At 51.5% G+C, this 12,108-nt stretch overlaps 1 protein-coding gene across 1 annotated transcript in view; it reads left to right on the top strand.

Moving 5' to 3' along the window:
• The first annotated feature begins 3,561 nt into the window (after window positions 1-3,561).
• The window catches only part of TCEA3 (transcription elongation factor A3), a 36,558-nt gene continuing 28,011 nt past the window's right edge, over window positions 3,562-12,108 (top strand). Inside the window, exons 1-4 of the mRNA XM_057546598.1 lie at window positions 3,562-3,783; window positions 9,129-9,191; window positions 9,951-10,056; window positions 10,537-10,672. Coding sequence (XP_057402581.1) covers window positions 3,715-3,783; window positions 9,129-9,191; window positions 9,951-10,056; window positions 10,537-10,672 — 374 coding nt within the window. The 5' untranslated portion in view covers window positions 3,562-3,714. The remainder of the gene's footprint in view (window positions 3,784-9,128; window positions 9,192-9,950; window positions 10,057-10,536; window positions 10,673-12,108) is intronic.

The following is a 12,108-nucleotide window of genomic DNA, read 5'->3' as shown; positions in this document are numbered from 1 at the left end:
AGTAAATTTCAGTGGTTTCATTTATGTTCTCTGAAGAGCCATCGGGAAAGGGAGGGATTCTTCGGGCTTGGAATTCTTTCTGTAGACCTGCTAAGAGGGACAGCCTGGTGTAGAGCAGTGGTTTGCAACCAGGGGTGATTTTCCCCCAGGGAACATTTGACAAGGAGGAGACATTTTTTACTGTTCCCAACTGGAGGGTGCTGCTGGCATCTAGTGGCTAGAGTTCAGGGATGCTGCTAAACATTCTTCAGTACACAGGCCAGCCCCCGCGAACAATGAATTATCCAGTCCAAAATGGTAATAGTGCCGAAGTTGAGAAACCCTGGTGTGAGGAAAGAGCACTGGACTAGGAGTCTGGAGGCCTGCAGTTTAACTGTGCCACAGTCCCTGCTTATTTGTGAGGTGATCCCAGGAAGCACAATGGGTAGTAGGGAAGTGAAAAAAAAAGGAACGTGCCTTCAAGTTATCCCATCAGGAGTGAAGAAATTGGTGTATTTACTACCAACTCTGGTCTCTCGCTGGTTCAAGCGTCCTTTCTGGGGGTGTCAATTCCTAATTCTCTACTTCCAGGCTGCCCTAAAGCCCTCAGTCAGAGATGCAGGAAGCTGTCAGAGGTGTGTCCAGGAATTGCCTGCTGGTGACCTCCAAGGTGGATGGGTAGGCAGAGGGGATGTAGAGGGTACTGACATGTCTGATACGGTTGAGCAGTGCAATCCTGGGCCTCACTGGGCCTCAGTCTTCCAATCTGTACAGAGAAAGGTTTGGACTTGATGTTTTCTTAGGGTCCTTCAAGCCCTGAAGTCTTGGCTTCTTTTGATGTCACTCAACTCACAGTGGGAGTTGGGTGGAAGTTTGAGGAAACTCAAATCTGCTTTTTCTAAAAGGCAATCCTAAGTAATTGCAGACAGCTGTCTCTTCAACCCAGAGGGGCTTGCTTGGGGGTTGGCCAAGAAGTTTTAGTCTAACCTCCTAAAAGTGGCCTACAGCGCTTTTCATGGTCAGGCCCCACCCACCTCCCCTCCGAACGCCCCTCTCACCGCTGTGCTGTAGCCACACCAGTCTTTCCTTCAACCCCGACACGTGAAGCACCCTCCCTTCCCCAAGCTTTGCACATTCGGAACTCCAGGAGGACTGATTTGTACCTCTCAGGATGCTCAGGGCTAAAAGTTCTGGCACCTAGTAGGTGCTCAATAAATATATGTATAAATGTTTCTTCTCTTACTTTAACACTCTCCTCCTCCTCCCCCCAGCTCCCACTCAGCACTTCCACCCAAAGTTAAACTTCATTTCTTCAGAGAACATGACACCCCAAATGGTGCAAGTCCCCTCAGATGTCTGCAAGTTATCCTCTACTTCTTCCTGACCCTCACCCCAGTTGTGATAACACAGAATTGATGGTGTCCGTATTCGTTTAAGGTTTTTCTTACCCATAGACTGAGTCTCAAGCTTGCTGGGACTGGGTCTGTCTTATTCATTGCTTGGACATTCAATACGTATCTGTTGAATGAATGAGAAACCCACCCCTTCCTACCTTGGTCCCAGCACAGTTAGAAGATTTAACCAAAATTTTAGAAATGGAGACCTGATTGAAACAAAAGGTGCTTATTTGGGGTTTGTTAGCACTGCACTGCAGCACTGCACTCCTGGAGACACAGATTCAAGAAGCGCTTCAGGGCTTCCCTGGTGGCGCAGAGGTTAAGAATCCACGCTCCGCAACAGGAGAAGCCACTGCAAGGAAGAGTAGCCTCCGCTCGCCGGAACTAGAGAAAGCCCGCCCGCAGCAACAAAGACCCAAGGGAGCCCAAAATAAATAAATAAAATAAATAAATAAATAAATGTGTGTATATATGTGTATGTGTATATATATATATAAAGAAGCGCTTCAATTGTGTTCTGCAGGACTACAAAATGGGGAGGCTTATAAAGGCAGAAACCGCAAGGTTACAGTTAGTTACAGGAGTTGTTTATCAAGAATTACAATTGGAGGGCTTCCCTGGTGGCGCAGTGGTTGAGAATCTGCCTGCTAATGCAGGGGACACAGGTTCGAGCCCTGGTCTGGGAGGATCCCACATGCCGCGGAGCAACTGGGCCCGTGAGCCACAACTACTGAGCCTGCACGTCTGGAGCCTGTGCTCCGCAACAAGAGAGGCCACGATAGTGAGAGGCCCGCGCACCGCGATGCAGAGTGGCCCCCGCTTGCCGCAACTAGAGAAAGCCCTCGAACAGAAACGAAGACCCAATACAGCCAAAAATAAGATAAATAAAAATAAATTAAAAACTAATTACTTAAAAAAAAAAATTACAATTGGAGCTGGCCAGAAGTAAAGGTGCTCATTAAATAAGGATTGGTTGGGGTCCAAAATGGTTGCATAATTACAAGGGGAGACCTTGAGACCATAAGGTTTGCAGCTGGCAAGTGTGGTTCTGAGTACTCTGGTGATGTCTGTGGACCTGGTACAGCTCAAAGAAAGTTCAGGCTTTCAGTGATGCAGAGATGTGTCTGAAACCAGATCCTCAGCTGCTGCTGGACTGCATTTTTGTTTGCCTGAACTGTGATCACTCTATTTGAATTTCAATTTGTCATCAGAAGCCAGGTGAGTCCACCCTGTGATGGAGGACGAGGTTCTCCAAGGTTCTCTCAGGAAAGTCTGGAGATTTCACTGAACGCTCCAAGCCACAACTTCCCATCCCCACACACTGCGGACCACTTTTCATGCCTCCCTTCCAGGCCCATAAGCACCCCCACACACACTCCACACACACATAGGTCATTTTCTATCAGTTAAACTCACATTGAGGAAGGGATCTGGGTCTGCTGGGGACACTTGGAAGGTCCTTCCACAGGAACACAGATGTGTGTGCACAGCTGTGGAGGCATGATTCTGTTTCCTCCCTTCCAGATCTAATCCCATTGGGGAGGCAGTGTCCTGACCCTGACTAAATAAAGGGCACGTGCACCTGGACACGGGTTTCTCAAAGTCTGGTGCACTTAAGAATTTCCCAAGCCCTCACTACTCGAAGTGTTATCGTGGGGCCAGCAGCACTCGGGGAGCTTGTTAGAAATGCAAAACCTCACTGTAACAAACAAAATTGAGGGCAACAGTGGGCCTGGATACACGCGTGTGCACGAATAGTGAGCACAGGGTAGGACAGAATTGGATTTAATGATCATGCAAAATAATGTGATTCAAGCGTACCAAACTGCCTCCACCTGGGCATAGGCATGAACTAGGTCCGCCGGCTTTGAGCTGCAACGGTGCAGAGACACGGGAGCCCAGAACTCTTCTGGAAGCTCCCGGGGCACCCTCGGGACAACAACAGCCTCTTGTGGCCAGGGACGACGGCCTCCCCATTCACCAGAGAGCCCTCCTTCCCAAATCTCCCTTCAGCTCCCGGCGCCCCAGGACCGGCCCGAGGTGAAGGGCCCGCTCTCGCAGCCTCGTCCCTCTCTCGGGTGGCCCGCCTGGCGGGCGCGGGCAATCTTTGCCCCGGCGAGTCCTTGAAGTCTATATTTAGTGCACGCCACCCCTCCCCCACTGTCGGGAGGCAGGCGGCCGAGGGGGTGTGGGGGGAGAGCCCCGCCCCCGCCGGGCGTGTGTGTCGGGTGCGTCTGGGGCCCGCGCGGCTTGCGCGCCCTCAGCCTTTGCGCCTCCGGCCCCCGGAACCCGGCTGCCGCCCCTGCGCCCCTCGTCCCGCCGGGCGTCGCGGGCCAACATGGGCCAGGAAGAGGAGCTGCTGAGGATCGCCAAGAAGCTGGAGAAGATGGTGGCCAGGAAGAACACGGTGAGGCTGCAGAGTTCGGGCCACAGCCCCAGCCCCCGGGAGGCGCGGCGCGTGCGAGCCCGGGAGTCCCGGGGGCGCGTGCTGGCTGGGCGCCCGGGAGGCGCGTGCGGGACTCGGGGACAGGAGGGAGGCACGGCCGGGGCAGGGCTCGGCGCCCCTTGGCGACTGCTGATACCTCGGGGTGGGCGTGTGCATGGCCCGGGGCTCCGGGGTGGACCGTGACGGCCCCAAAGACCGGGCTTGTGCACGTACGCCTGGACCTGCAGGGTTGGGACCCCTGGCTAGCTTGTGCAGGGCCCGGGAAAGAGAGTGAAGAGACCGGCAGCTGGAAAAGGACTCTCGAAGCCCCGGGACTCGGCGTGTGCAAAGCCCGGGGAGCGGCGGCGACTGCGGGACGGGGGAGCCGGAGACGGGGGAAAACAAAATCCTGGGTGACCCGAGAAGGGGCAGAGAAACTTGAACTGATGAGGGGTAATGAGCCGCGTCTACCCCTCACCCCGGGAGTGGATCTGGCAGAGAAAAGCGAAGGGCCTCGGATCCCCCAACCCCACAGCTTGAGGCTCCAGGAGCTGCTCTGTTTGCAACTCTCCCTTTCCTTGGCCGCGGGTTGGGGCCCAGGCGGGCGGGGGCCGAACAGGTGTCGGGCAGCCGCTGCGCCCATGGGGCCCGCGGGGCGGGGGAAGGGGGACCGGCTGCAGGCCTGGGCTGAGGGGCGGGGGAGGCTGAGGGGAGAGAAGGGCCCGGAGGTTGCGGGGAATCAGGAATGGAGGCCTTACCTGCGGATCCCTGAGCGCTCAGTGCCAGGAGCCCTTAGTGCGGGCCGACTTGAAGTTAATGTTTGATCCTCCCTGTGATCTTTGCTCAAGTTGGCTGCCGCCCTGTTGCCTAGACAAGCAAACTTGGCCTTGGGATGGAGAGGGCTGGAGCTCACCAGGAGAGGGAAGAGAGAGGAGGGTAGTCCAGCAGGCAGGTCCCTCACTTTGCACTGTCCCAGAGCCCTCCTCCTCCCACCATCTGTAGGCATGTGCTGGAGCAGGACCTGCGTTTCCAGCACATTCTGTAATCTTAGGAGCTTGAGAGAGGGATGGACCCTAAGGGTGGTTTTAGAGCAGGGAAGAGGGAGGGGTCGCTGGATCCATGGAGTGTCAGGGAGCTCTCCAGTAGACATGGGCAGTAATGAGTTGGTGTCCATATGAAGACCAGAGCCTCAGTTTCTTCATCTGTAAGAAGATGAGATTACCTACCTCCTGGGAAGGAATGTCACTGCATTTTTGTCTCTGCTGGTGGTGGTGAGGGTGGAAGAGATGTGAAACCCTTAGGAAGACCTGGACTGGTGCTTGGGAAGGCTTAGAGAGTGACTCCTGCTTTTGCACAGCCAGAGGAAACACAGAAACCTGCAGTGTTGGGAGCCCCCATTCCAGGATGCTCCAAAGTCAGTGAAACTGAGCCTCAAGTCATCAGGCTCAACTGCGGGCGGCAGAGCGCAGCCCGGGGCTCCTGAACCAAATTCCAACTCAAGTAGACAGGTTATCCCAGCCCTGCCCCTTGCTGACCCCAGGTCTGGGCCAGGAGATTCTGGGCCTCTGGGTGAGGGGTGCGGGGGCAGCTTAGGGGACCTGAGAAAGGCAGCTTGCCTGAGGAGGAAGGGACCTGTCCTGGCCTCCCCTCACTCCTTTTATGGACCTAGAGCCACCACTCTACTTTCTCTCTCTGGCCTCGATTTCCTCTTCTGTGAAATGGGAAGAGGAAATGGTGTCCCTTGGCGAGGATTCCTGTGGAAGTACCCAGAGCTTTCTCCAGGAAAGCTGCAAGTCTGGCCTCAGGGTCCCTGTAGCACAGAGCCAGCCTGCAGCCACGTCTGCGCCTGGGTTCTTGGCAGCATCTGGGTGGGCACAGAGCTCTGGGCATGTGACCTAGTAAGGTGGGGCCTGCTCTGGGAGCGAAAGTGGGCCCGCCCAGTGGTGGTTAGGGAGAGGAGGACACACTTCCTGTAATAAGACGGATCTTCCACGTTGCAGCTCAGGCCCGGGGTTTACTGCCAATTACTGAAGTCCCAGCAACTTAGGGCTTTTGTGAGATGCTGGGAGCGCACAGCAACTGTAACAGCTTCAGACTTACAGCCAAACAGCCTCATGATCACACACAACAAACATAACTACGTACATGCAGCCACACACAATATAGCTAAACAAGCAACTATGAACATAACTACATAAAAGACGTGGTTACTGACCCTAACATGACTGACACACTGACCATTATATTTGCAGAAGGATACACAAAGACAGCTACACACATGCCTATACGTGTGCATGCACACAATAAGCTACACCCTGACATGCAAATCTACAAACTTAGCAGACAGCCACACACATTCAGACATGTTATGACACGACCATCATCCCTCAAAGACAAATAAACACATTATGCTTCGAGCAGCGTACACACAGCAGCTCCGCACCTGGACCAGAGATACTGCTGGCTGCGCATCCCATTCGTGCATGCAGAGAGACACAGCTGGCAACATTTGCACAAGGCTTTGTGAGTCCAGCTACAACCCAGGCTCATGGCTGTTCTCCAACATGACCCAGTTATACAGTATGACATGCAGAGGCACACGCCCAGTGGTGAGCTGGAACTGGCTTAACACTGTTGAACTTTCAGGAATTTTGCAAGCCAGTTGTTAAATACAGCCATTTTTTTTTTTTAATTTATTTATTTTATTTATTTATGGCTGTGTTGGGTCTTCGTTTCTGTGCGAGGGCTTTCTTTAGTTGCGGCAAGCGGGGTCCACTCTTCATCGCGGTGCGCGGGCCTCTCACTATCGCGGCCTCTCTTTTTGCGGAGCACAGGCTCCAGACGCGCAGGCTCAGTAGTTGTGGCTCACGGGCCCAGTTGCCCCGTGGCATGTGGGATCCTCCCAGACCAGGGCTCGAACCCGTGTCCCCTGCATTGGCAGGCAGATTCTCAACCACTGCACCACCAGGGAAGCCCCAGCCATTATTTATTTTTTTTTTTTTTAATATTTTTATTTATTTATTTATTTATTTATGGCTGTGTTGGGCCTTCGTTTCTCTGCGAGGGCTTTCTCCAGTTGCGGCAAGTGGAGACCACTCTTCATCGCGGTGCGCGGGCCTCTCACTTTCGCGGCCTCTCTTGTTGCGGAGCACAGGCTCCAGACGCGCAGGCTCAGTAATTGTGGCTCACGGGCTCAGTCGCTCCGAGGCATGTGGGATCTTCCCAGACCAGGGCTCGAACCCGTGTCCCCTGCATTGGCAGGCAGATTCTCAACCACTGCGCCACCAGGGAAGCCCCCCAGCCATTATTTTTAACATTAAATTATATGCTTACAATTAAATAAATTATATTAAAAACAAAGGTCATAAATACTCCAAAATCATCACTTCCTTATTATTTTATTGCATTTTACTGTCATCTATGGTCTGGAGGTTATTTACTTCTGTTATATCAATATGGTTTCGCATCACACATCTCTTCCGAATACCTCCTTCAGGTCAGTCACAGCATATTGGTATCTTGACATTGGCCATGGGAGGAGTATTGACACCACAGAAATGGGCAAACACTACAAATCAATTTTTTTCCTTTGAGAACCTGTCGTTAAACATTGACCAACATACCACTGCACTTACCCATGTTGATATTTCATGATTGCACACGTCTAGCCAGACCTATGTCCATACCTACCTACATGGTTGTATATTGGGTGGAACCCAAAGGGCCTAATTTTGAATCCCAGCTCAGTTCCTATTTCTCTTCTCTGAAAATGGGATAATGATTCTGTAAAAATGGGAATAGTAATAGGACCTACTTCATGGGGTCATTGAGAGAGTTAGAAGAGATAATGCATGTAAAATACTTAGAACCGTGTCCAGCAGATAATAAGCCTTTAATTAGTGGTACATGCAAGCTTATGTGCCCACAAGTTCACATGCACACACATCCACAGGTCACACCTTGGAAAACAGACTACGAACCCAAGTTCTAAGGGAGGCTGAGGACTGACAGAGGGCAGCTCTTGGGATGTGGCCCAGGAAGACTGATAGGGAGGGGCTTGGCGGCTGGCAGTGCACAGTGGGACCAGGACTCGGGGCATACAGAACACAGTCAGCTGGTGCTCCCCAGGGAACCCGTCTCAGGACAGGAGGCCGGGGCTGGCTTCTAGGAAGTGGGTGGAAAGAAAGAGAAGGCTGAAATGGGTCAGGGGTTGTTCAGGGCCTGGCAGCCAACAGCTTTTCACATCCGAGTCTCCTTTCTTCCCCTCCCACTCTCCCCTCCTGCCTTCTGCTTTCTGCTTTATTCATTCACTCAGGGAGATGCTCCCTGAGTGATGAGTTCAGTATGCTGAACCCGGAGGTCTCAGAGATTAAACAGTCCTCTTCACTGGAGAGAAAAGAAAGTACATGTCCACGCAAACACTTGTACATGAACGTTCCCAGCAGCTTTATTTGTAATTGCTGCAAACTGGAAACTACCTAACAGTCCCATTAACAGGTGAATGGATAAACAAATTGTGGTATATACATGCAATGGCAAACAACTCAGAAATAAAAAGGAACTGTGGATCTGTGCAACAATGTGCATGAATCTCAAAATGATTACACCGAGTGAAAGAAGCCAGATGCGAAATTCCATTACAGTCACTTTCTATAAAATCCTTAAAAATGCAAGCTCATCTAGAGGGGTTGGGGTGCAGCGAGGGATGTATAACAAAGGGGCACAAGGAGAATGTCAGGGATGCTGACTATGTCCTTATCTTGACTGTGGTGATGGTTTCAGGGGGGTATATGTAGGTCAAAACTCATCACATTGTAGCCTACAACATGTGCGTTTTATTGTATGTCAGTTATACCTCTATAAAGCTGTTTAGAAAAAGCCACAGTCCTCAACCTACAGACGTTCCCAGTTGGGAAGTGAAGGGAGGCAGATACAGACATAAAAGCAGAAGCAATAAGCCATGAAGCAATTAATTTTAGAGGAAGAGATGGGGAAGGGAAGAGCATGCCCAGTGGAAGGAACAGCAGAACCAATGGCTGGGGGTCAGGGTGAGTGGGTAGGGCTGGACCCTGGCTCAGAGGGGCTTGAACCCAGCTGGGTGGTGGGAGGTGAAGTTAGAGAGCTGGTTTGGGGCAGAAGCTTTTTCTTCTCTCCTCCTTCTGTTCCTTGTCTGTCCTTCGACCACTTGGGCTGCCTGTATCCTGTAACTGGAAGAGTCTCCTCCCTACCTCCTGCCACCCTCCTTCCCACTGAGACCACACAACGGTCAGAGAGGGGCCTGGGGCAGACCCCACGGGCCTCAGCCCTCACCTTGTGGCCTCCCACAGGAAGGGGCCCTCGACCTCCTGAAGAAGCTGAACAGCTGGCAGATGTCCATCCAGCTACTCCAGGTGGGTGGGGATGGCCAGTGCCTGGAGTGGAGGGTGACTTTGTGGGGCAGGGAAAGACCCTTTAGGGGGAGCCCTCCAAGGATGGGGTCTGGGAGGAACTTCTCAAGGGAAGGCGGCAGGATGGGATCTTGAGGTACTCTGGGGGTGGGAACCCAGGCCTTTAGATGATGGCAGGGTAGCTTCTAAGCCCTCGGGGCCCTCTGGGTCTGGGGGAAAGACTGACTTGCTTTCCTTGTGTACCCCAATTCCCAAGGCCCTGGGCCTGTGGGATCCAAGAGGCCAGTGACTCAGGGAGAGGGAAAAGCCCCCCATTTTTAGATCCTCCATGTGTTACCCATGTAGCCCCCAAACTTTACCAGAAGCTCTTGGCCCTGAAAAATTAGCACATACCCAAGCTGTAGTAGCCAGAGCTGTGTCTTAAGCTGAAACTTGAACTCAAAGACACCAGGGGGCAGAGAATGGGGAGGAGTCCTTGTCGTCAGCCAGACCCACCACCACTGCTCCAGCTTTTCACCAGAGCCACAGTTACCCATCCCTGCAGGGCGCTGGGCCTTGGGCACTGACCTCACTCAGGACAGCAGGTCAGGGCCTTGGTTATAAGGTCAGGGTTATTACCTCAGCCACAGGTCCAGGCTGGGACTCGGGAGAGGCTGGGCCAGGGGAAGGGGGTGATTGAGCTGGGGCAGGTCTTGCCAATTAGGGCAGCCAGTCCAGTGGGTCCTGATTCCCAGACCGGCCACTAACCCTCTCGGTTTGCAGACCACCAGGATTGGAGTTGCCGTGAATGGGGTCCGCAAGCACTGCTCTGACAAGGAGGTGGTGTCCTTGGCCAAAGTCCTCATCAGAAACTGGAAGCAGCTGCTGGGTGAGAGGGGCAGGGTCGCTTGGGCCAAGTTTTCCTCCCAGCACCTGGATGGATGGTGCCCGGCTTATAACAGGCACTCAGTGTATGGTTGTTGAATGACTTAATAAGTGACAGATGGCCTCTAGTGGGACTGCCAATGCTTGTCTAAACCAGTGGGAGATTTGTAGATGGGTGGGTTTTCCTGTACATGTTCCTATGTATATATATCTGTGTGCTTGTGTGTTTGTACATATCTGTATATACACATTGATATGAATATGTGCATAGGTGTGTGCAAAGGTCTTTCTGTCCCCATGTGTCAGCTTCGGTTTGCACACACATGTGCATATGGGATATGCACTTGTTTCTAAACAGGTATTTGTTGGGGAAGGGGGAGGCTATCTCAGTCCCTGACCTTTGCTCCTTCCTCCCCAAGTCCTGGGTTGGGCTGAGACAGAGAGTTAAGGAACAATATCACCATTTTGTTTTTACACTCCCCAGCACCCCCCAAAGGAGAAAAAAGAGAGGAAAGAGTAAAAGCAAAGAAGAAGGAAAAAGGGCTTGACTGTTCAGATTGGAAGCCAGAGACAAGCCTTTCTCCACCAAGGAAAAAACGAGCGGAAGAGCCTAAAGACAGGTATTTTTTCTGGGATGGAGAGAAGGGAGCTGATACTTGTCATATCCTATGGCAACACCTCTGTTTATTTAACTTCATTTAATCCTCACACACCAGAAGGTGGTTATTGTTATTATCTCCTACAGTGCCCCCTCTGGGCGTCTTCTTGGCTCAACGAGACAGACTCACAAGACCCAAACAGGCCATCCCTGACACAGGCTTTGCCTAGAAGGATTCAGGGACAGGAGATGCACTGTGCCAGCAGGGTAGCCTCAGGTGTTTCTCATCACCAAGAGTTCTCATAGGGGACCACGCAGCGTCCAGAGCTATTCTCTGGCCCACCCAGGTGACATTCTCAGGTGCAGAGAATGAGACCACAATGGGTGGGAACCCCCTGACTTAGAAGCCCCACGTCCTAAATCTTATAACAGTCCCATAGACAAAGTTTCCAGGATCCCAGCAAGGGCAATGACCAGTTACAAGAGCAATGACCACTGCACTCAGGGTAGCCCAAATGCTGTGGTTTTCCACTAATCATTTATAGTTCTTTCATAACCCTTCCTGTCTAGACACAGTTTACCAATCAGCACTCATTTGCAGTAGAAGCAACGCTGCCTAGTAGTACAGCTGACGTTCCACCTTTGTCAGGGTTTCAGGTAAATGGGGCTAGGAACTTACTTGTCCACCGAGAAGGAAAAGTGTTTTGTTGGCTCTTTATTCAAATTGCCATTTAGCGATGCGGAAGCTGAAGGTTGGGGAGCAGGGCCTTTCCCAAGATCACACAGCCATTATGTGACAGAGTGGGATTCCCATCTTTGTCTGCCAGACCCCCAGACCTCTGCTGAGGTCTCAACACCGTGCCCGTTCCCCTTTGCCCACCCCAGCCAGGGTCCCCCAAAATGCATGACTTTCTGATAGACCCAAATGCCTTATCCATGACAGTAGATAAAAGCCTTCATGGATGGATTAGTAAGTCCTACCTATTCCCTGTGTGACTAGACAGATCACTTAATTCCTTAGGGAGGGGGTCATCTAATAGATAAGGGGGTGAGACTAGATAACACTGAATGGTACCTGATGGTACTAGATAATACAGATAGTATCGTGATATACCAACATTTTTAATGTACATACCTTTTTTGCCAAGTATATCCACTACAAGGAATTCATTTTAAGGAATTAATCAGATTAAACATACAGATGATATGTTCTGTGTGTAACATTTTTCAGCTGACATTACTGAAACATTTTTTCCTCTGAACCCTTTTTAAATGAATGTTTATTATAATTCTATGAAATAAGTGTTTTTAGGAAATGATGCTATAAGGGGAGTGTTTCTTGACCAGGAGGGAGATATACCTCCACCACACTACTCCCATTTTTAGTTGTAAAAATAACTGTGGGGCAGAGGAGATGTTCCATGCTACTCTTCCTGCAATGCACAGAATAGTCCTACA

This window comes from Balaenoptera acutorostrata, chromosome 1 (assembly GCF_949987535.1).
Source record: "Balaenoptera acutorostrata chromosome 1, mBalAcu1.1, whole genome shotgun sequence".
In the NCBI taxonomy this organism is placed as follows: domain Eukaryota; kingdom Metazoa; phylum Chordata; class Mammalia; order Artiodactyla; family Balaenopteridae; genus Balaenoptera; species Balaenoptera acutorostrata.
The sequence above is the reverse complement of the archived record's forward strand: the minus strand, read 5'-3'. Positions and strand labels throughout refer to the sequence as shown.